The sequence below is a fragment of the Monopterus albus genome, unplaced genomic scaffold (genome assembly GCF_001952655.1).
Source record: "Monopterus albus unplaced genomic scaffold, M_albus_1.0 scaffold385.1, whole genome shotgun sequence".
NCBI lineage: Eukaryota > Metazoa > Chordata > Actinopteri > Synbranchiformes > Synbranchidae > Monopterus > Monopterus albus.
Window position 1 is genome coordinate 74796 of NW_018128265.1, and position 22597 is coordinate 97392.

The window sequence follows — 22597 nt, forward strand, 5'->3', positions numbered from 1 at the left end:
CGCCTTTTGACTAAAGTAAAGAGCTCAAGCTAAATAAACCTTGCAATTAGGGCTTGGTCATATGGTTAAAGTCAATATCAAAGTAAGACTGATTACGCTGTTACAGTAAGTATTAGACCTGACAACACCCAGCCTTAGAAAGTAAAATGTCTAAAACCCAAAGATGTTTTGTTTACAGTCATACATAACCATAAAAAAATCTGTAAATCTTCAGTAAAGAAGTTGGAACCAGCAATTGTTAGATACTGTAGATACATTTGTTTGAAATATGCAGAAGGAATAATCTGCAATAACTGATTGTATTTCTGCTTAAAAGGTACAAACTGTAGAGACATTTTTATTCCAGTCTGCTGGTTGCCTCAGTGAGCGGGGTCCCCTGCATCGGGCAGTGGCGGGTGGTGCTAATCAGCCCGTGGCTCCCCTCTGCCTTAGTGACTCCATTCAAGAGCTAAACAAATAAGTGGCTCCAGCCTGTCCTTGGTCAAGTGCTGGCTGGGCAGAGGGGGACGTGAGGGGTAGGGCGACGACGATGAAGAGTCAGGGAGAGGCATGCTAACCGGGGACAGCAGCCTGTGTCATCACAGAGCGAGAACTGTGGAGGCGTTTCAAGGTCGAACAAGTGGTCCACGGAGTTGAAGATGAGGGAGAGCCAGGGAGGCAAAATGAAGGTTGAATCCAGAGAGGACTGTTTTGCATCTGCTGCTGTTTGGAAGCTGCTAAAAAGTCTTTGTTGGTAAGAGAAGCTGCAGAAATCAGTGTTCTTGTTGGGACTCAGTGAGAGCTTGTAAACTTGTGCAAGTTGCACAAAACGGGAAGCTTGACTTTGAAGAAAGTTTAAAAGGTCTAGATAATGTTCAGTCACATGTTAAACTTCTCACTTTTTGTTTATCTGGACTAGATCTTAAATGGCAGCTGCTTAAAGTGGTTTTGACAGGAAATTACACTGATCAGCCATAACATTATGACCACCTGCCTAATACTGTGTACACAGCTGGTTGGCACTCGAGTCTCTCTGCAGCTCACTGTGCATCTTCTGGGAATCTGTTTGCTTCCACACTTCTACTGTCAGGAAGAGCACAGATGTGTCTACTATTCAGTGAAAAACTTATGTCATGTGTTACTGACATGGTGTTTTGCCACTTCTCTACCGTTGTCTTTGTTTGGAGTGAAGCTTGAAGCTCTTCAGACTTCTCCCATCAGGGGGCAGCGATGTCAGCAGGACGAGCTGCTGTGTTTCGAGACAGAACCCATCCTGAACAGAGTAGCAGACGTCTCCGCTCACTGCTCAGGGCAACGTCATGCTGCAGTGAACTGACCGGGCTGATGAACGATGCACCATGTAGTCTTTGGTCTATTTTCATTTTAAATCAGGTGAATTTATTCTGCTCTCTCTCTCTCTCTCTCTTTTTGAGGGACTGTGAGTGAGAGATTTAAACAATCAGAGGCTTGATCACTATCTAAATGAAGGAGCAGCTGGTAATCTGATTTAAATACAGAATATTATTTTAAGGAGGATGAACATGTAGCTGAACTCTCCAAAGACTAAACACTGTTGTTGCAGATAAATTGCACATTTTGTTATTTGCAAGCAGAAGAAATGTTCTCACCTGAAACAAGCTAAAGATAAATCAAAGAGGACAGATAAAGGATGAGACGAACTGTTTGGACTTTGGCAAAAACTTTAGTTGTACCTTGTCAGAAAAGGTTCCCAGAAGCTGCTGATGGGCTCCTCAGCGACGGGCAGGAAAGTAAATGACTGGGTGGCTCGCAGCGCTGGAGCGACTCTGCCAGGTTTTAGTCCCACCAGGCTTCCATCCAGCTGAATGAATCACAACCAGAGATCCAGCAGTATGAAATACTGATGCTGTGAAATTATTTTTAAATAGTCTTCTTTAAATCTTAATTTCAGTTGTTCAAAGGTTTCTGAAGAAGGGAAGAAGTTTCCTGTTAAACCTGCAGATTTACTGTGTTTTCCTTGAGGAACTTTATGAGGGGACGCTGGACTTCTGGAGAGCAGCTGTCAGGATAAATGGTTAAACCAGACAAAGCACATTCCTACAGCCGAGGCACCACAGTCGAAGGCACCTTTCTAAAATATGCTGGCCTCTCCGGTTTCTGTTAAGGAGGAACATGAAAGCAACAGTCGTTGTTTTTCTTTTTGGAGGGACAGATACTTCAGAGTATTTTCTCACCAGACGTCTGCAAATAATAGCATATTTAGTTAAAAAAGAGAGTCTAAGCAAAGATCAAGATATTTTACTGTACATAAAAAATATTATTTGAGGGCAACCCCTGAATGAAAAGCACACTGACACCATTTGTTATTATTCACCTGTGTTTAGGGACCATTTACCTGCAGGTGGGTTATTGTTGCATCACTCTGTTGTATTTGAGTCTGTCGTGATTATTAAAGTTGTTTCTGTTGATTGACTTAATGATTAACTCGTAATATAAGCTCCAATTTCCAGATACGTGAGCAGACAACTTTTTCTATATATCGACTGACCTGTTTTACTGTTGAGATGCCTGATGTAGGAAATTCAGTTATTCTCATGTCCCTGACTCCAAGTTGTAAAGGGGGGAAAATGCGATGTGCAAGAGGACCTGTCAACATTTATTTATCTATTTTTTTTGTAATGCATGAAGTGAAAGAGATTGTTCTCTAGCAACACAATAAATTTATATTTGGTTCTACTCTTCATCTCAGTCCGTACAGGCATCGGGCCCTTTATAAGCAGCTATTTAGTCGGATTCGCTGCTGCCCTGTTCTTATTTACATCGTTAGTGTTGGTAAATACACCACTAAAGTGAAAAATGTGGCGATGGCTCATCTTGTGCACCTAATGGTAAATTGCGACGGGGTTAGTGAATATTCTCCTCAGTGTTGTTGTATTGTCTCCATAAATCCTCTTTGTTGAATCCATATATATTCCCCTCAGTTCTGTTTAACCCTCCTCGTCTTCCTGAAGATGAGTCTTTACTTAAAGCCACTTGGATTTAGCTGGAAGTGTTTTTGTTTCCTGTGCTGTTCCTCTCTTGAGAGAATGTAGCCGCAACAAAGTAGAATACAAAATCCCTTAAGCTGACTTTTCATTCCTTTAGCTTCCTCTCTCCTTGCCGGGTTAATTGAGAGGCTTTGAGGTCGGCTTTCCAGCAAGTTCATGCAGGACATCAAAGAGAAACAAACTGTTGGACAGAAAAGAGCCGGGGTCAGTACCACAGCTGATTTGGCCAAATGTTAGTGAATGTTAGCGTTGAGGCGTCCGGCCTCCTCACACGTGTCTTCTCTGCACTTGGCACAGCAGCTTCTCCCCCAAAGTTTCAAAGGCATTTCTTAATTAGGGCCAGATGCAGAAAGCGAGACGACAAGTAGCCAGCGCTTCTCCTGCAGTTGCACACCAGCACAGAAACCGACGGTGCTCAGTCCAGTAACGGGGCTTTGGTTGTATCTCTCTCTCTCTCTCTCTCTGTCTGTCTCTCTGTCTCTCTCTCTCTGTTTACAGAGATGCTCCAGAAAAAGACACCTGTGCACAAGCAGAAAATGAAGTGCTACATGCTGCTGCACACACATGCGCCCTGATTTCACCCCGTTCTGATGCTCTGAATAAAAACATCCCAATTTCTCCCAGGGCTTTTTCCTTCCATTAAAGCTGTAGTCCTGGCTTTTAATGTGGGAAAAACAAGCCTGTTAAATATTCATTACTTTGGGATTGAAGCGTTTACAACACACTCAACTTTTCATGCTGTAACATAAGTTACAGAACCTGAGCTCTGGTTTTTCCCCAGTGGAAACTGTGGCTCATATCCAGTCTAGACTTTTTCTTAAGTTGGTCTCGTTATGTGGCAAGCAAACGGGTGTACACACAATGCCTTCATGAACAGTTTTTGATCCCATGAAAACAAAAAGAATTGTGCGATAATGTCGTATCAGTTTCCATCTATTTTTGTTTGTCTTGCATGTCAAGACTCATCTCACAACAAATTGTTTAGTCGGGTGTCGTCTGACCACGGACACACACCTCCCTGCGAAGAGAAACCTGATCTGAGTCATGGACAGTCAGTGGGCCTGCACCTGTAGCTCGTGTCATACCTGGTTCATACTTTAGTAACAGCTGAGCCCCACCTTTATTATCAGTGTCTGATGTGTAAAGCTCGAGCCCCAGATTCACGAGGAGCCCGACCTGCGGGCTCCTCGTGAATCTGTCTGCTGTGTTTAGCATGGAGTGAGATATGGTGAGTTATCATCTTCATCTTTGTTCACAGCAAAAGATTGATGTGCAAACGCTTTGGATTCATCAGGCCACAGAGGCAGAGTAGCTGTTTGATGCGGTCTGTCTCGTGAAACGGAGTGCTTTCTAAATGGAACGATGCCTTCAGGGTACTAGAAGCCAGACTTTAAAACTGAGAGACATGGCTGGTGGTTTTGACAGTATTGCCCATTGCTACTCTGCTGTGCTGATGTTGTCAGTGTGCTTAATGGGTTACACTTTATCCATTAGTTTAATTTAAATAAACATGCACACACAACTAGTTTTCCTGCTCTGTGTGTTTGTACCAAGTTCATTTGTGGTCAACCCTAATGAGGCGTCCTCAGCTGCTCTGTTGTCACCTTCAGCTGCGGAGGGCTGAGCTCTGTGCACGTTGCTGTGTTGGTTAATAAGTGACCACTCATGGGAGGCCTTTCCATTACCCTGTTGTATGCCTCATTTTGCATTTTTCTTTTCAGCCATGAGTTGAAGGTCAACGGGGGCTGAAGAGTGACTGGAGGTTGTTCACCACATTAACTCACCTGGAGGCCCAGTGCGGGGGTCGCTTCTACCCAAACAGCCTAAAGTCCTGTTTCCTCATATAGGGCGCCGATTGCTTGGCTGTCATCTGAGGAAGTAGTCTAATCTTAGCAGGGAAACCTATCCCTCTTGTTCAGAGAGCTTCTGGGTGCAGGCTCGTCGGGGGCTGGTGGATTCAGTCGTGTCTGCTACCTGCAGTGGGGTGAAGTTGGAATGAGAGTTACAGGTGAGCTGAGTGGTTTGAATAGCAACACTCGGTGTCGTTGTGGCGTTGATGAAGGTTAACTTGTAATGTTCATGGTCGCTGGTCTCTGCTGGAGGTGTGACTGTGCAGCAGTACCCTGTGGAAGTAAGTCCTTGCTTTCACAGTTTACCTCATGTTCTCAGGTAGGAAAAGCTGGAAAACATTGTTCTTTAGAATTAATTTGTCAAGTAGATGTTGGATAAAGGGTTCATAATATTATAAGCCCTTTGATATGAGGAACTCATGCATGTGACCTTGAAGGTTTATAAATATTACATGTTTGAGTTATTACAGCTCTGAAAGCTTGTCTTTCTAAAGGTATTTGGTGAAATAGTGACACTACACGGTCATCCTGGTCAACAGAGCAGTAAAATATGAGTAGAAAGTTTCCCACTATGTGTTGATCAGTAACTGATGTTGCTGTGCAGCCAAAAGGAGAGAGAGGCAAAGACAGAAGTGCAGAATAGTCCTTTAAATCCCTGGCACAAGGGGAAGGTTTATTTATGTTTTACTTCTGCAGACTGCTGTCAGCTTTGACGTACAAGTAAATGCATCAGTTTAGTTTTATTTTACACAGTTCATTGATCAGTTATGGTACATTAAATATATTTGGACTCTAGATCAGACAAAGATGTTTTACTGATGTCATCTTGGGCTGTAGGATAGTGTGATGTACATTTTATTTCTGATTTATAGACCTAATGATCAGCTGATTGAGATTATCTGACAGCTCTAGTGCTGCTCACCGTAGCTTCTAATAAGGCTGTAGGCTTCTAGAAAAGAACAGATGTGACACTCGGTGTATTCATTGTACAAAAGCTTGACATTTCAGTCCTGCATCCTTCATCTGTCTGCTTCCTACAAACTTCTTAAATAAGTGCAGCTGTTTTTCTTGGTTATATCTGAGGGTTTCATGCTCCGTCCTTCAGGTTTGTCCTCTGGCGGCCCATGGAACAGGACACTTGGGAGATGTTGGGTCAGTCTGGTGTGGTTCTGTGAATGGAGTTGTGAGAACTGCTTGCTTTGTTTTATCGATTGAACATGATTGTAAAAGTGTCACGGCTGCATTTTGGTCACCAAGAAAGGCCCAGCATGAGATTCTCTGGCCTTGTCTGTGTCATCTGTCCCTCCTCTCTGTCTGCGTTGTCTGTTCCTGTCATCCTTCTGCACACTTCATAATACTGTAACAGGTGGTTCTTCTACTCCGGGTGTGAGACTTTACATACACAGCACTGTTTTTGGATCTTCTTGCTGTGGAGGAATGTTTTGTACTCTTAAGCAGCAGATTTTCCTCCAGGTGACCCAAATGTTTAGAGGCTAACAGTCTTCATCAAAATGAATATTGTAATAATACTGTTGCTATTTGAGATGCTGTAGCCAGTTCTAAATGTGAAGGAGAGCAGCTTGGAGGAGGAGGAGGAGGGACGCTTTGAAATATGGCTGCAGTCTATTTGGGTGTTGGAACACCTCGGTGTGCTCTGTGATGGGTTGGGTCATGTCTCTGCTCTCGTTATCAGACCTATAACAGCGCCTCAGGATGACGAACGGTCAGGATTTAGACACATCGGCCTAACGACATCGCTGCGCTGCTTTTTTTGGCTGTGTTGTAAAGAAGGATTTACGTGTGCTACAGATAAGTGAAGGCTCGTCTGCAAAGTGACTACTGACAGTGCGACCTTTGAGATGTTCCCATATGTATCAGAAGACTGGTATTGTTGTGCCTTTCTGAGACATTGGCTGATGTGACTGGGGATTCGTTTACAGGTAGAGATGCTGCTGTACCATCTCTGCAACCTTCTAATCTCTTGTTGAGTTGGTTTTGTTGTTGTGGACAGTGAAGTACTGTATAATGAACAGAAGTACTTTGTTATATTTGGTAGGTTATGTGAATGAAAGTTGTCAGTTTTTTGACTGTGATGCCCAAACGGGGGTATTTGCAAATGAGAGTTTTACTTTGCTGAAGACCGTAAAGACATGTAAAGGCCACTAGGGGCCCAAGTCTGACTTTGGAGCCACTGATGAAAGAAGCAGAGGATCAAAGCTCAGTAATCATGCTATAAGAAGCAAGTTAAATGTGTGTGTGCGCGCAATCCAGCGCCTACAAAAACTGCCTGGCTGTGAAGCTCTCCAAGTCGATGTCATGTGCATCTTTGCCCCTTCCAGATGCCCTTTTAACCACTCAGCCCTCCCTGTGTTCCATGAAGTTGAATCCCCCCCCCCCCCGGTTGGCCTCTTCTTGTTGAGGGGGGAGGTCTCTTTTGTTCATGCTTATAATGTATCCATTCATAATGACCAGAACCGTGCACACAGGACCCCTATGTTCAGAAATGTTAGACGCAAACACACCTGTAGAAAAGCAAATGTCTTGTCTGCTGAGCAAACCTGATGTTCTGTCAGCAGCTCGGGTAGCTGTGAATGCAACCAAAATCCTCATGTCAGATGCAAAAGCCCTCATGTTAACGAATCTTGATTTTTAAAGGAAAACCGGTTTTATTTTTAGATAATTTCTTTGCGTTTGTTAATACAACAGTGCTTTGTTTTTGTTTAAAGGATTCATTAAGTAGCTTATGAACAAAATGAATTGGTAACTTTTTTTGTTAAAGGAAATTCGCTTGTCCAAGCATCATAAATGTGAGGATTTCTTTGTTTTTTTTCTTTTGCATATACGATATTTTGGGGTTTTTGGCCTGTTAATTAGGTAAAACAAGCCGCTACGAAGACTTCACCTGGGGCTCTGAGAAGCGACTCTTTGTTTTTCCGTTATTTTTCGACTGACATACAGGTAGATAAACATAAGTAGCCTAACTGGCAGATATTTGCAATGGAAAATATCTGCTCCTTTCAGCCCCTGACATATTTGCTAACTACTACTTACCTGTCTGCATGTGACTCCTCGTTACCTTGATGTGTGAGTAAATGTTCTCTGTGTTTCGTCTCAGTTTGCAGGTTGCATGGTAATCTGGGTTTGATGCATGGCAGTTGCATGACCGCAGTAGGTCTCGTGGAACAGAGAGCACACAGCTGCAGCCATGGCTGAAACCATGCACGTGAATGGCAATGCCCCAGGTACAGTAACCCAGCTTTATGTTGCTTTATTTAATCTTGCCTTTTACTATTTATTTTAATGCAGTAGCAATTTATATTTTTAGAGCTGTATAAGAAATGTGCATTGTGTGTTTCTTGTCAACTTGTCTGAATCACCATGACTGTATTGCAGAGGTGACGCCAAGAGGAGTAGGTTTTTTCCATGGTGCACTGTTAGTAACTGTATCCCTTCTTCTTCTCAAATGAACCGTGACTGCCTCATAAACAATATGAGTTTGTCCTGGCTAAATAAAACTTAGCAGGCACACAATGGGGGTAAATGTGGAAAAGGTGTCGGGTTTCAAGCTGATGTCAGACATGTAAATTTAACTGGTCAGCTCCTGCAGCACATCACTTTGTCTTGGCTCTATACATAAACAAAAAGCTCTTAATTCTTCTGGCATAAAATATTTTGATATATGAATTACTCTGTTTTACTTGGTGCACATCAGGGGCCACAGAGCTGGAGTCAAATTTCTTGTATTAACATACTTGGAAGCAAAGTATATGATTGATTTGATGTCTAGGACTAAATGATGTGATTAAAATGATTATTCTAGTATCAATTGCAGTATTTTGTTGATTACATAAAGAAATGCAAATATTCTTGAGAGTTTTTGCTTTGGTTTAAAAACTCACTGAAGGTGAGACAGCTGGTGTTTTACACATGACTCTAGTTGTTTCTTTAGTGTATAACAATGATCATAGTTACATTTATACAGCAGATTTCAATAAAAAGAAAATTATTTAACGCTTATTTTAATCTGTATTTATTAGGGATTTAACAATATTTGTAGTTTCACTATACCACAACAGCAGAATGTCTGGATACCGCTGTGGGACTATGACATTGTCTACCAGGATATTACATATGGTTACTCTGATCGTATAACTACGTTCAGGTCACAGAATTTGAAGCTGACATAGCAGATCCATCATTATCTTTTCGAGTGGTTGTGCATTTCACTTTCCCTGTTTCAAGAAAAGATACGGGCTGATAGGAAAGTGACAAACAGTTTGTAAATACTGCCTGACGAAGGCAATACTAGCCCCATTGAGGACTGAGACAACCCTGGATACATCTGGCAGAAACAGCTGGGACACCACTGTGCGCTTTGGTTTAATGGAAATGGGCAAACAAAACTGACGCACAAATGCAAAACCAACCACTTGTAACAACCTTTAAAGTCTTTTCTCTTGAAAAAGTAGACCGTGATGTTTGAAAAACACCTCCAATCAGAATCAGCTTTATTGGCCAGGTGTGATGGACACACGAGGAATTTGACTCGGGTACATCGGCTCTCAATGTGCAAACAGTAAACCAGCATAAGGCTGTGTAATAGCAGTATTAACATCAACAAGCAGTGCAAACAATGCAGAAAAAGCAGTATAAACAGACAGTAAACAATGCAGACAAACGAAGGAATGTTCATTAAAATGAGATAAATAGGGAGGCAACGGAGTACTTGAGAACTAGAGAGCTTTACAAGTCTGTATAATCTGTACGAGGCATATTTACAGGTATTGCACTGAGGGTTATTGTCCAGTCATACTGTCACTGGTTAAGTGTTGATCAGAGCGATGGCCTGGGGGAAGAAACTGTCCCTGTGCCTGGTTGTCTTGGAGCACAGCGATCTGTAACGCTGTAACGTCCAGAGGGGAGGAGTTCAAACAGATTGTGTCCGGGGTGTGAGGGGTCAGCAGTGATCCTCACTGCCCTCCTTTTGACCCGTGCGGTGTACAGGTCCTCCAGGGAGGGCAGGCTCACACCAATGACCTTTTCTGCAGACCTGACTGTCTGCTGAAGTCTCTACTGCAGAAATGTCTGTACAGACAGTCTGTACAATACAGCACAAATCTCAGCTTTATGGGACTTGAGTGTACTTTAATGTCGTCTTCTTTTGGTGCACCAAGCAGCAGTTGGCTCACTGCTGCCCCCACTGGCCAGGAGGGGATACCCTCTTCAACTGGTTCAGTACTGAGAACCAGACCACCAAACGGAGTTAAACCTGCCTAGGTGGCACTAAAACACTGATGTGTGTGTGACTTCTTGTGTTTACAAAATCTAGCTGCTGCAATAATGTGGTGTTTCCTTTTAATTTCATAAAAGGACTGCTACTGACAGTTTGTTTTTCTTATGCAAGTGTATAAGTAGTTCAGTCATTCGATGCCATTGACAGTTCATACCAGTGTTTCTCACATGCTGAGGTCAATAAAGAAGGTAGAAGGAAAATCATACAAAAAAGCAGATTTATTTAGTAAAGGGCATTTTCTCACCTTGTGCCTTCATTTTTTTTTTTTTAATATCTTGACAAATATTATATTGTGGACTTTTTATAATGGCAGTATCGTACTCTGAGCTTTTGGTATCGTTGCATCCCTAATCTGTGCGTATGTAAACATATTCTTCTGGTGGACATCACACATAGTTGCAGGAATGTTGAACGCTGGCTTGCAGAATCAGTTTTTCTCCAAACTAGGCAGCTCCTCTGAGTTGTTTTTGTACCTCTCATGCTTCTGAGAAACACCGAGGGGGTGTGTTCACACAGATTTCTGCTCTTCAGTGTGAAATGAACGCTGTCAGCTGAGGCGTAGCTCTGAGCACACACCTGCAGACAGCTCACATTCCTGAGCAGACTAACAGGAGACAGTGAAGCTTCTTGCTGCCAAATCCCCCCAGGAATGCACAGCATGCAGGACCTTTGCACACAGTCCTCAGCATCAGTTTTCCACCACCATTTATACAACTTGGAGATTATGCTTGTAGTGTGTAGGTCTTATTGAGGAAAAATGTTCCAGTTCACTTTATAGTCCATTTTTTTTACAGAATGTGAAAAATTCTGAGGAATGCTAGCTAACACTGCCCACCTTTTCCCCCGTTAGCTCTAAAAATAGCGGCACTGCCGTGTTGGCACTTGGCGTGCCAAAGTGTTCACCTGCTGCACCAAGAGAATTTCAAGAAGACTTTTAGTGTCAGGATGTGTCGGAGTGGAACCCAGTGCTAAACTGGATAATTAAATCCTTGATCAGATGGTTTCAGGGCATTGCGGAGAAATGAATGTGACTTTGGTTTCTCTGAGTTTGTGAAGCCAAAACACAGCAGCTGGAAGTTTTTTGTTTTGTTTGCAATGTCTTTTAAAGGACTGACATTTTGGCAAGAGGATTACAGAATATGACCACCTTAAAAGTGACGTGTGTGTGTGTGTGTGTGTGTGTGTGTGTGTGTGTGTGGTTTTTGTTTGCTGCCAGAGCTTAAACAGAAATGGCACTAACACTATCCTCCCTCACACAGTGGAAGTTGGGCTGTCTAAAATAAGAGTCGTGGCTCAGAGCAAACCATGACTGGTCTGGCTTGAATGGCGCCGTTCTGTTGTGGTCAGACTCGGAGTCAGCCAATGAGCTGACCCCCTGCAGCCCATCCAGACCCACTAAAGTGGTTGTGTTTGTAAAGCATACCCCGTGGTACTGTCAGTGCTGTGAGGTTATAGTGCGTGCCAATCTCAGCAGGGTAACTGTTTGTATTATTCACTGACTGCTCTGGTCTCCTACTCTCCTTACACACCGGTGATTGGTGAATTGATGTAGTTGTGGTTTCTTTAAATGTGACTGTACTTCTGTGTGCAGTCATCAGGTCATTGTCTAAATTTGAAATGTGTTTCTGTGCCAGTAGAGCTGAACAGCATGTTGTTTTACAGTTCCATCAGCAAAGTAGACACGTATGGTACAGTAGTAAAACTATAGGAGAAGCAATACAATGAGATGAATTAGGCCCACCAGCAGGCTCTGACTTAAACCACTGTGTTGCTGGATATAGTGTACAAATGGGCATGGTGGGTGGTTGAAAATGGAGAGTATGTTAGGGCTACGTCAGGGGCTGGAAATGTGAATGAGGCCTCTTATGTTGGCTTGTCACAACATGGCCAGAATGTCCCAGTGCAACCCCTTGCCCCTCCAGCAGCACAGCCCTACTGCAATGGGTTGCGCTTCAGTGCACTCCGTCTGACCACCTTCTAATGGATTAGCTCCACGGTATACGTATCTCCAGTCTGCTAAGCCCATACATGAAAAGACGTCAAATAAAAAAACTTTACTTCACACCTTCCAATGAAGAGATGCATCAGCTGCCATGGCTCCTAAACAGTGGAATGAGCTGCACTTCACAATCCATCCAGCTGTTTCTATGTCTTCATCAGCTAAAAACACACTTTTTAAACCTAAGATGATTCTTAAGGATTTTTTTTTCTCGACTATATTGACTACATGTTTCTTCAGTGTGTTGTTGGTGCCGCCTTCCCCTCCAGCTGGTCAGTTTCCTGTTTTGACACCTAATCACACTTGGCTTGATGAGTTGTTTATGTTGAGGCAGCAGCTGCAGTGTTCTCACATTTGGGCCAACATGCATTAAAACCACAGTACAGGCATCAGTGAAGCAGAACACAAACAATCAACAAGCGGTAGCTGGGTGAAACAAACGCGGTGACCACACCTCAGCCCACTGCTGTTTATACAGCCACCTCAAAACGCCTCCAGATGTTATCTGTCTGGGTGTTTCCTATGATTCAAATGCTTTATTTGTTGAATCAGAATATTAATGTTCTGCCTGTTGCAGAGTTGTCATGTCTGCACACCCAGTGTCTTGGACATTAACTGTTTTTCTTGACCATTTATGAGAAAAATTTCTCAAACTGCCTGTATTGTGTGCAGAGGAAGCCCAAACATTTCCTCCAGGCTGCGTCGTCATGTACAGAGTTGTTGAATCTGGCAGCAGCATCTGGCAGGGCCCTGTGAGTTTCTAGAAGTGAATAGATCACAGTCAGCAGCCCTGCTCTGCCTGCGCAGCGTTCGTCACGTTGGAAAAGGGCAGGAATGTGCAGCATTAATCAGCCGATTGGTTTTGTTTTGTTTCCTCTTCTTCGCATTGAGCTGTTGCAGTTTGAGGCACTGATCAAATGTCTGCTGTGCTTTTCTTGTGAGAGACTAGTTAAGTCTCACAGGCAGAGCCAGGAAATACCAGTGTGTGTGTGTGTGTGTGTGTCCGTGCGCACGCACCCTTGTGCCATCATTGTGAGGACATTTTAGCCACGATGTTTGAGGGTTAGGGCATAGTTTCAGGCTTCAGGTTAGAATTAAGTGTAGGGTGGGGTTAGGCATTTAGCTAGAGAATGCATTATATCAGTGTGTCCTCACAAAGATAGCTGTACAAATGTGTGTGTCCCCTCTCCACAGGCACTTACATCATGCTTGGCTCTCAGTCAGTATAATGCACAAAGTGTGAGTCCCTTCGCTGTATTATTCCGCTCTGCAGCTGTTTGTGCACGAGACCAGTATGACTGTTTCTGTCTGTGGCTTTGTCTGTTGAAATGCTTCACTCAGAAATGCAGTTTTCACTGTTGTTTTGTCAAAATAAAAGTACTATAAGAAAACCGTGGAATGTTTTCAAACCTGTACTTCATGTACATGTGGTCATCTACCTAAATAGTGAGAAGGTACCACACTTTGTTGCTAGTTCAGAGCAGACCCTGATTCATTCTCAGACTAGCTGCTAGCAACTGTTCTGCATCCCAGTATGTAAAGCACACCTAGCTCCAAATTGCCAAGCGCTGTATACCTTCTAGTTGAATGAGACAAAGGCTGAATCATGTTTCTACTACAAAGAAACTGCTCCAGACTTTGTGACTCCAACTCAGATCACCTGGTGGGTTTTTTCTGAACACAAGTGCGATTCAGCAACGCTGTAAAAAGGTTGTAACATGTGATTCGAATCAGGTGTTCCCTCATGTCCTGTATGGAACAGTCTCTTTTTATTAAACAGATGTTTGTTTGTTTATTAACAGGATACCTGTATTGTTAAAGTTCCCCGACTTTACCGCTGCACATCTGAATGCTTCCCTACAAAAAAGAAATGCAGATTTAAGATATTGCTCATTTCAGGCTGTTCTCTGTGTGGATGGCAGACGGAGTTAGACCAGTAGCCTAATTCATGCTCTCTCTCAGGCTGCCTTGCTTGTTAAAAAGCTTTTGTCAGCTGTGAATCTAAACTTTTACCAAGCCATGCTTGTATATATTTCCGCCAAAGTTGTCCTTCAGGGCAGTGTTTTAAAAGCAAACACAGGGGGGAAAGGTCATGGGTTTAAAGTAACAGAATGGGTGTTAGAGAAAAGTTTGAGCTAATAGTACTAAAAATGTAAAGATCAGCAAACATTGTGTTCATCACTCAAGCACAGATGAGACCAGAAAAGGTCTGTGTGAAGGAATTTTATGCACAGCACATGTCTGTCAAACTGGGAGCGACTAAACCATGTGTTTCCCACCAGTGTCAGATGGTGTGAACGGTGACACTTCAGTTGCTTCTTTGGATTTCAGCGTTTTCGACCTAATGTAAAGAACAACGGTGTTCTCTCAGCATGTGGTTTCTGTTAGAGCCTGCAAAACCGCCTGCGACAGGCATGTAGGCGGCTCCTGTAACATGCCAGGGAGAAATTTCAGCAGCCGCATTTTCTTGACGATCCCCTGAGTGTGTGTATACGGGACATGCTGTTAGACGTAATCTGCAGCTAACGTTAGATAATTAGGCTATTTTAATATCCTAGTTTACAGAAGTGGAGCAGAGCTGGGAAGCTCTGCCGAGCTCCGTATGCTATTTAAGTTCTTCACGTGACACTTGCATAATGTTTAGCGCAGTAATTAAAAGTCCTGTTGGTTGGCCTGTTTCCTCACCTTCTGTTGACCAGAAAGGAAAATTGTTACTTTTGTAGGTTTGTGTTCTGCTGCATTGATTTCAACAGGGGTTCAGCAATAGTCAACACATTGTTTAATACATTTTAATTAGGTTATTAATGAGACTGACTAGCCCTGCAACTAACAACTATGTCCATAATTGTTTGCTCATCAGACTTTCAGTGAATGCAGTGCTCGATCTTCCCAAGACTCCAGGTCCTGTTTACATTGCTCGTCTATCTAGACAAGTAATGTTCACAGTTGTATGAGAGAGAACATTTATCAGTCTTTCACACTGGAGAAGCTGGAACCAGCAGATGTTTGCTAAAGTCCTTACATGATTATTCAGCTATCGGAACCTTTTTCATTGTTTATCAGTTGATCAATCTATTAATTGATTGGCTCTAAAACTGAAGCTGAAATGCAACAATAACATGTACAAAGTGGTTTCCAAGTTTTACTAGTCATACATTCAAAATGTTGTGTTCTAGTTTAATTCATATTAAAAACAACAGAACCCTTACATGAAAATCTTTATCTTTTTTACAGTATGAAACTGAGGTTAGTAGATTAATAGTGCTGGGGTCGGACTTCATAATGTTTGTCTCTTCGTCGTGTTACAGCTCCACCTAGAAGACTCTACTATCTTCTGCTTCACCATCAAGGAACGTTTTCTTAGAGATTAGGGAGCGAGAAGGCGAAGATGTTTGGACACTAGTGCGTTTGTCTCTGGTTCGTCTTGGTTGGTCTTCCACCTACGCTGGCTAAAAGAAGCAGCTGTCAAGCCTGAAGCTCATCTTCACTGCCATCACTCCACATCTGGATGCACTTGTATATGCATTCACTTTTCATCTCCATGACGCATATTGACAAATATTTCTACTAAACTATATTATGCTACTGTATATTTTCATCCTCCAGGACTCTGACTCGTTTTCTCATTTCTATACACATAACCCAGAATTTGTGAAGGACATTTAGAAAATACCACTGAACTAATGTTTTTCTTGGTGTTTGTTTCTACTCACAAATGGTGCCAAGCAAAGTAAACTTAAGTCAATCTAGGTAGAGGTCTCTGCTAACGTTCCTTAAATACTAGCAGTGCTTAGTCACTCTGGCGAAGCTCAGTTTGGGGAAACTTGCCTGGGAAAGATTCAGAACATCATGTCATTTATTTAAAAAAAAAAAAAAAAAAAAAAAAGTGCCTCATTCAATGTTTGAGCAGTTTAGTTTTTAGGCAGAAGACATGGAAATTTAGAAAATATGACTTGTGAAATGTGTTGACAGGCAGTAAAATCTTTTCGAGGAACTAAAATCCTGCAGAGCCAGGTTGTGTCAGTGTTGTGTAGCCCTCAGCGTCACTGTTTACTTCCTGTCACTGGAACCTGACCCCTTCAGTTGTCTCGTGTTGATGAGTTCACCACTCAGCTGTCGGGGGTCTCGGTGGTACCAAAGAGCTGCCTGTCACTCCCGAGTAGGAGACATGACTGGTCAGTAACTCGTGCCAGGGGGCGTCCTCCAAACCACACAGCACAAGACCCTGACTGTGTTGCCATACACGGAACACTAATACCAGGAAAAAAAAAACAGGATGTGCTTTTTTTTTTCCAGGGCATGCAATAGGAAAGAAAAAAAAAACAGCCTGGCCTCAGTCTCCTTGAGCAAGACACTGAACCCCTAGTTGCTTCTGGTGATATCACCGCTGTGTGGCTGGGAAATGGTGTAACGCACTTGCAATCCGGAGAAAACCCCTATAAAGGAAAATTTATCTTTTTACATACTTGATATAAAAATTTTCCTTTAAAATAAAGGAAAAACTATGTTTGCACATAAGGAAATTCACATAATGCATGCATAAACATATTACAATGCACATGAAAAGAATTAAATATTATTATTAATTAGTAACATGGTTTAGGGCCACAGCAGATTATATATCATGTTATGTTTTAGATGCTAGAACCTGCACAATGTAAAATGACTTGCTGCTAAAATAAACAGTAATTAGTAGTGAAATGTTAAAAATTCATTGTCAGCTCCTTGATTAATCAATTAATTGTTTAAGTTCTTTAGAAATACGAAGCAGCGGTGGGGAAATTGTGACAAGCATATTTAACTATATTCTAACATTTTATAAAATAAAAACTCTGACTTGAATACAGCCATTTAGAAAATTAGGAGTAAACTGTTATTTGAGGCCACAAGTCTGTTATTTGGCTCTGGACAACAGGACTCTTATTTGGGTAGGGAAGCGCCTGGTTCAGAGCCTCACAGGATTGGAGGAGGCGGCCATCCAATAGTGTACCCGAGCAGGGCTGTGGTTAGTTTACACCAACAGTGGAGCAGAGGACTGGGAGAGTACACGGAGTGAGGAGAAAACAGTAGGACACTATATCCTGTCTGTTAAAACAGCCAGCAGAGAAAAGGAGAGAGAGAGAGAAAGAGAGCGCTGTTGGAGTGAGGTGAGTGAAGCCTGAACAACAAGGCGGTGAGGTTTTAGTGTCAGGCTCAGTCCTTGTAATTCCCTCTGCTGTAGCTGAATGGAAAGGATTGACGGGAGAAGTTGCCGGAGCTGGGTGGACTGGAAAGGAAGAGCAGGGCTGTTTATTTCAGGCCTGTGTTTGTGTTAGTTGGTGAGTTCCAGACATACCAAGAACAGGACGCTGTATTTAACAGACGGCGAATACAGTGGGAGTCTGGTAGAAGTCTGGAAAGCTTAACGGCTCTACAGACTCGGATCTGACAGAACATTTTCAGCTCGATGCCTGGACTTTGGATTTTAATTTTAAGCAGCTTTGATTGATCGGTTCAAAGTATAGAAACAACAGATCCATCGGAAAATATTGACATTGTCTGTGTTCCTGTCTCACTCGCCCCTTTTGGCTCTTTCTTATCCAATCTCTGTAAACAACAGCCTGTTTATCTGCCACAAGCTTTGTACCAAAACATTTCGGTTTCCGCAGACCTCACCTGAAGGCAGAATTATACAATGGATAACCAGCATTTGTTTTTATTTTACCACTTTCTATTTGATGTTTGCGTCACTGAGTTGGATCTTGCATAATTTTGTGCTGACTTGAACCACCCCGTGCTGAAGTAATTCATGTCTATTTCAACAGAGATGTAAGAAACTTTAGACATGTTTGTACTTACCGTCAAATTATGGTGATTTATTTCAGCTGAGGAAACACTTAATCACTTTACCTGACACTTGAGCTGTTTAGGGTCTTAAAGAAATATGTTCTCTGGAATTGTTTACACATACAAATCGGCTTGGAATGTTATTTGTCATTCTTTACTGATAATGTGTTCTTGTGGATTCCATTTCAGAAAGAGGACAAAGATGCCCGAGCACACAAGATGACAAGGACTCCGCGGCCCCCTATTATGTTGAGACGCCCTACGGTTATCAGTTAGACCTGGACTTCCTCAAATATGTCGATGACATTGAGAGGGGCAACACCATCAAGAAGCTGAGTATCCAGAGGAAGCCCAAAGTGACCAAACCCTTGGCAGGGCCTCGGGGCAGCACTCAGGCTGAATGGACCTCTACAGACTCTCTGTCCTCCTCCAACAGCGATGACAAGCAGTCCCCGGTCTTCTTCACCTCCAAGCCCCCAGTTGCTGCGCCGCTGACCCCCACGCTCTCCAGGGCAGCCTGTGAAGTCCCCTTGCAACAATCCTACTGGAGCATCACAGAGCAGAAACGGCTTCTGCCACCTCCTTCACCCAGGTTGGCCACTCGTCACAACCCCCAAGTGGAGAAGACCCTCATGGAGACCCGTCGTCGGCTCGAACAGGAGCGTCTGCTCATGCAGCGTCTCGCCAGCTTTGGTGGCATGGGCTCAAACAGCTCCCTGTCCTCGTACTCGGGCTCCATGGCCCCAAGCCAGATCTCTCCCAGCTCCCTTCAGCCTCTGCCAATCAATGGTCACCTCCCCAATGGAGAGTATAACCCTTACTACCCACCATCCATGGGAGGCTCCATCCGTCACAGCCCCATGAGCTCTGGCATGGCCACACCTGTGACTAACGTCAGCCCGTTACACCTCCAGCATATCCGGGAGCAGATGGTGATAGCCCTCAAGAGACTGAAAGAGCTGGAGGAACAGGTGAAAACCATTCCTGTCTTACAGGTTAAGATTGCAGTTCTACAGGAAGAGAAAAGACAACTGGCTGGTCAGACCCGAAGTCAAGGTCCTGGTGGTTTCCGAAAGCGCTCCTACAGTGTAGGCAGTGCTGATCAAATGGAGAATCCAGGCCCCCTCCAGAAGGAACCAGAGCTGCACATTATGGAGCCTGAAGCCCAGGAACGGAATGCTCAGCGGCTGGAGGAGTTCAGGCGTCTGGCTGCTGAGGTCCAAGCTCTGGAGAGGACCACCTTGGATAATAGTACACCTGAAACTCAGCCTCTCAGCCTCACCCAAAACCAAGCCCACCAGAAATCCATTGGCATACTTACTGATGAAAACATGAACAACCTTCCTGTCACTCAGAGGAAGCTGACTAATGAACGTTGTTTCCGGGATACAGGAGTATCGACGGAGCGTCAGGTAATGCATACCGCTGCGGTTGGCGTGACTGAGGCAATGCTGGGCATGACAAGTGAAGCCGAGAGAGAGATTGAGCTCCAGCAGCAGACCATCGAAGCACTGAAGGAGAAGATCTACCGTCTGGAGGTGCAGCTGAAAGAGACCACTCATCAGATGGAGATGGGAAAGCTAAAACTGGAGCTCCAAGCAGCCGGTGGGTCAACCAAGAAAAAAGCAGACAAAGGTTTGATGGCCAGGCCTGAGATGTACAATGCCTGTGTGGAGGCCAGAGTCCAGATGTGCAGTCAGGGAGTGGGTGACCATCTGGAGTTCAGCCATGTTAGGACAGCTAAAACTGTACAAACCCATAGTGTCGGTGTGACCTGTCAGCCCAGTGTACAGAGCACTGCCACAGGCCCAGAGATCCCTGTGGACAGGTGGGTGGTGCATGAGCGTGTGGAGCTGAGGGACCAGTGCGTGGGGAGGTGGGTGGAGATGTGCCATCAGCAGGTGGGGGTGGAGCTGAATGTATGTGAGGTGGGAGTTAACACAGAGGAATCAATGGACAGCTTGGCTCTCTGCAAACCCATGACAGAGCTGAGCAAACAGTCCAGATCAGTTGGCTGTGGAGATGGTTCAGTCAATGTAATTGTGAGTCCCATCAAGACGCTGGTGTCGCAAGGAACTGAGCCCGAGTCCGTCAACAAGGTGGACTCTAGTGTCATGGCTGCTCCTGAGTCAGCAATTAAACAGACCAATACTGAGACAGAAGTTGTACACAAGTCCACTAACACTAAAACAGCTGTCCTCATGGACGCATTCACTGACATGGTGTGGAATACTTGTGACAAGCACACCAACACAGCTGTGACTGAAATGAGGACAGTCGCTGCTGGGGAAGGACTCGTCAAAGACATTCACTCAACAGCAAAGATGCGTTCGATTGCCATTGGAACCACCACAGACATGGAGTCATTACTGTCCAAATCCTGCTCAACTAAAACTAAAGAATGCGGGGTGGGTCCAGTTAACATTCATGAGAATTTCTTGGTTGGATTGAAGACCCGAACCATCGCATGTGGCCCCTCCCAGCCAACTGTATCTGTTGCAAACAGCAAGGAGACTGTGGAGGTTAACACAGAGCCTGTGCCGCTGCAAGCTCAGGCCCAGGGAGGCGTCGGACTGGACCATTACATCGAGAGGGTTCAGAAGCTGCTGCAGGAGCAACAGATGCTGCTAGCTCAGAACTACAGTGAGCTGGCAGAAGCTTTTGGTCAGCCCCAGTCCCAGTTCGGATCCATCAACAGTCAGCTGGTTAGCACGCTCTCATCCATCAATTCAGTCATGAAGTATGGAAGTGCTGAGGACATCGTCAAGCTGCAGTCAGACTCTGTGGGCTCAGACAGAGGTGAGATTTCCACCATATCCAGCCCTGAGGATGATAACGCTTCCACATGCTCATAACATCATCCCTCGTTCTCCACAAGTATTGCAAAAATGTAAATGTTCTTGTGATAATGGGCTAATTGCAAGGCAATTAAAGCATGGTTTCAGGGTAGACAACAGCATACAGATGGACACACATGCAACATCTTGAGCAGAATGTCTGGCAAACAGGCAGCCATGTGTTCAGGACCTGAGGATATCACTGAAGAGAGAGCAGAGTTTGTTTTCTCTTCATGTCTATTGCACAATAGATTAAGTAAGTTTCATGTCTCTTTCATTAGTAATGAAATGAGAAGTTTATGGTAAGCTTAAATTATTCTGTTAAATTTATTACAAATCTGCACTTTTAAATTGTTTTTCAGTGTGCTGTCTTTTGGTCCAGAGCCATTACTCCAGAGTACATGAGCTCAGTTACACCCTCCCCAGTCTCATGGGCTCCTCTTTAGAGTTTGAAGAGTAGTGACACTTAAACAAAGTCAAGTAGTGCCTGAAAACAACTGCACTGCAAATAGGAAAACAGGAGGCGAAGTGGACTTTGGTGTCATGGTGAGGTGGAAGTGATTATCAACAGGATACGAATTCAGTTTTACATAAAGTAACACCTACACCAAGAATTAGGTCTTATAATCAAGATTTAGTTTTATATGAATGTAAAGACAAAATGGGTGTAGGTGTCTAGATTTTCCTGAGCTCATCTATTTTTCCTGCTGTAGTGACTGACCTTATATAGTTGAGATGCACCAGTCTTATGAGACCAGTAATGGCCGATTTTCAGCGTGATCGGCCTTGTCCGGTGACGACTGATCACTCCAAGGTTTCTGATTCTGTGCCGGTCGGATTTAGAGGCATGACAAGTCTCATCACGCACACAGTGGCACAGACCAAAGGCGTAGCATCTTGCATGCACCTCGAGCGAGGCGTGTCAGACACGTGTTCACTTGCATATTGGAAGCTCTTGGTGTAACAACAGTTCACAAAAGGTCTACTGAAACACCTCAGAGAAGGGAAAACTACGTTCAAATCTCAGACAAATAGTACACAACGGGGGAATTACTGGCTACACATGAAATGGATGTATATGTACGGTGTATTCACCCTGTGGTAAAACACAGCAGATACAAACTACGCACACTCTGAACTCTGTGATCAGTAGTAACAGAGATTCTTTACTTGTTGCACCTGTTTCTATTTGGACCACGACAAATATTGCATTTAATTTTTAGCTGGAGGTTTGTCAAAAAAAGTTTCAAAATGAAGATGACATGTACCTACCTACCTAAAGCTCTAATACAGTGGTTTATTTTGTGCTTTGACTGTTGACACACACGGGCTAAAGAGGATCCTGATAGGATCAGACAGGCCAAGGTTTTCTCTGACCCTGGAAAAATGCAGCGGGGGGCTTTGGACATGAACCAAAAATGAGCTCATTTCTTTTCAGGAGCCTTTTGCGTCGCACCAATTAGCCCCTTGTTTTTGTAGGCCACCCTGCCCTCACGGACACCAACGCCACTGCTGCTGATTCATGGCTCCTCCTCAGTTACATAACATGCATTCATGCTGGCTGGCACATGGATGCTGGGTGATTGTGTGTTGTGTGCAAGCTTGTTTTGGTCATTTGCAGGCCTCTTTTCGTACTGTATAGGTAAATCACAGCACTGAACACAATACACGAAGTGAAAACAACCTCATAAAAGTGTCCGTTATGGTGCCGATACAGTACTAATAGTTGGAGTTGGATTTCTGTGTATAAGAAAAATGTTTTTGGATGCTAAATGTGGAGTTCTAAC

The 22597-nt window shown here is 43.7% G+C and overlaps 1 protein-coding gene across 2 annotated transcripts in view; it reads left to right on the top strand.

Annotated features, from left to right (window-relative positions):
* The window catches only part of kank1a (KN motif and ankyrin repeat domains 1a), a 46789-nt gene that overhangs the window by 13178 nt on the left and 11014 nt on the right, over positions 1 to 22597 (top strand). Inside the window, exons 2-3 of one of the 2 annotated variants that reach the window (XM_020585916.1) lie at positions 7971 to 8097; positions 18163 to 20772. In XM_020585916.1, coding sequence (XP_020441572.1) covers positions 8061 to 8097; positions 18163 to 20772 — 2647 coding nt within the window. In that variant the 5' untranslated portion in view covers positions 7971 to 8060. The remainder of the gene's footprint in view (positions 1 to 7970; positions 8098 to 18162; positions 20773 to 22597) is intronic. The other variant, XM_020585917.1, reaches the window with a different exon arrangement.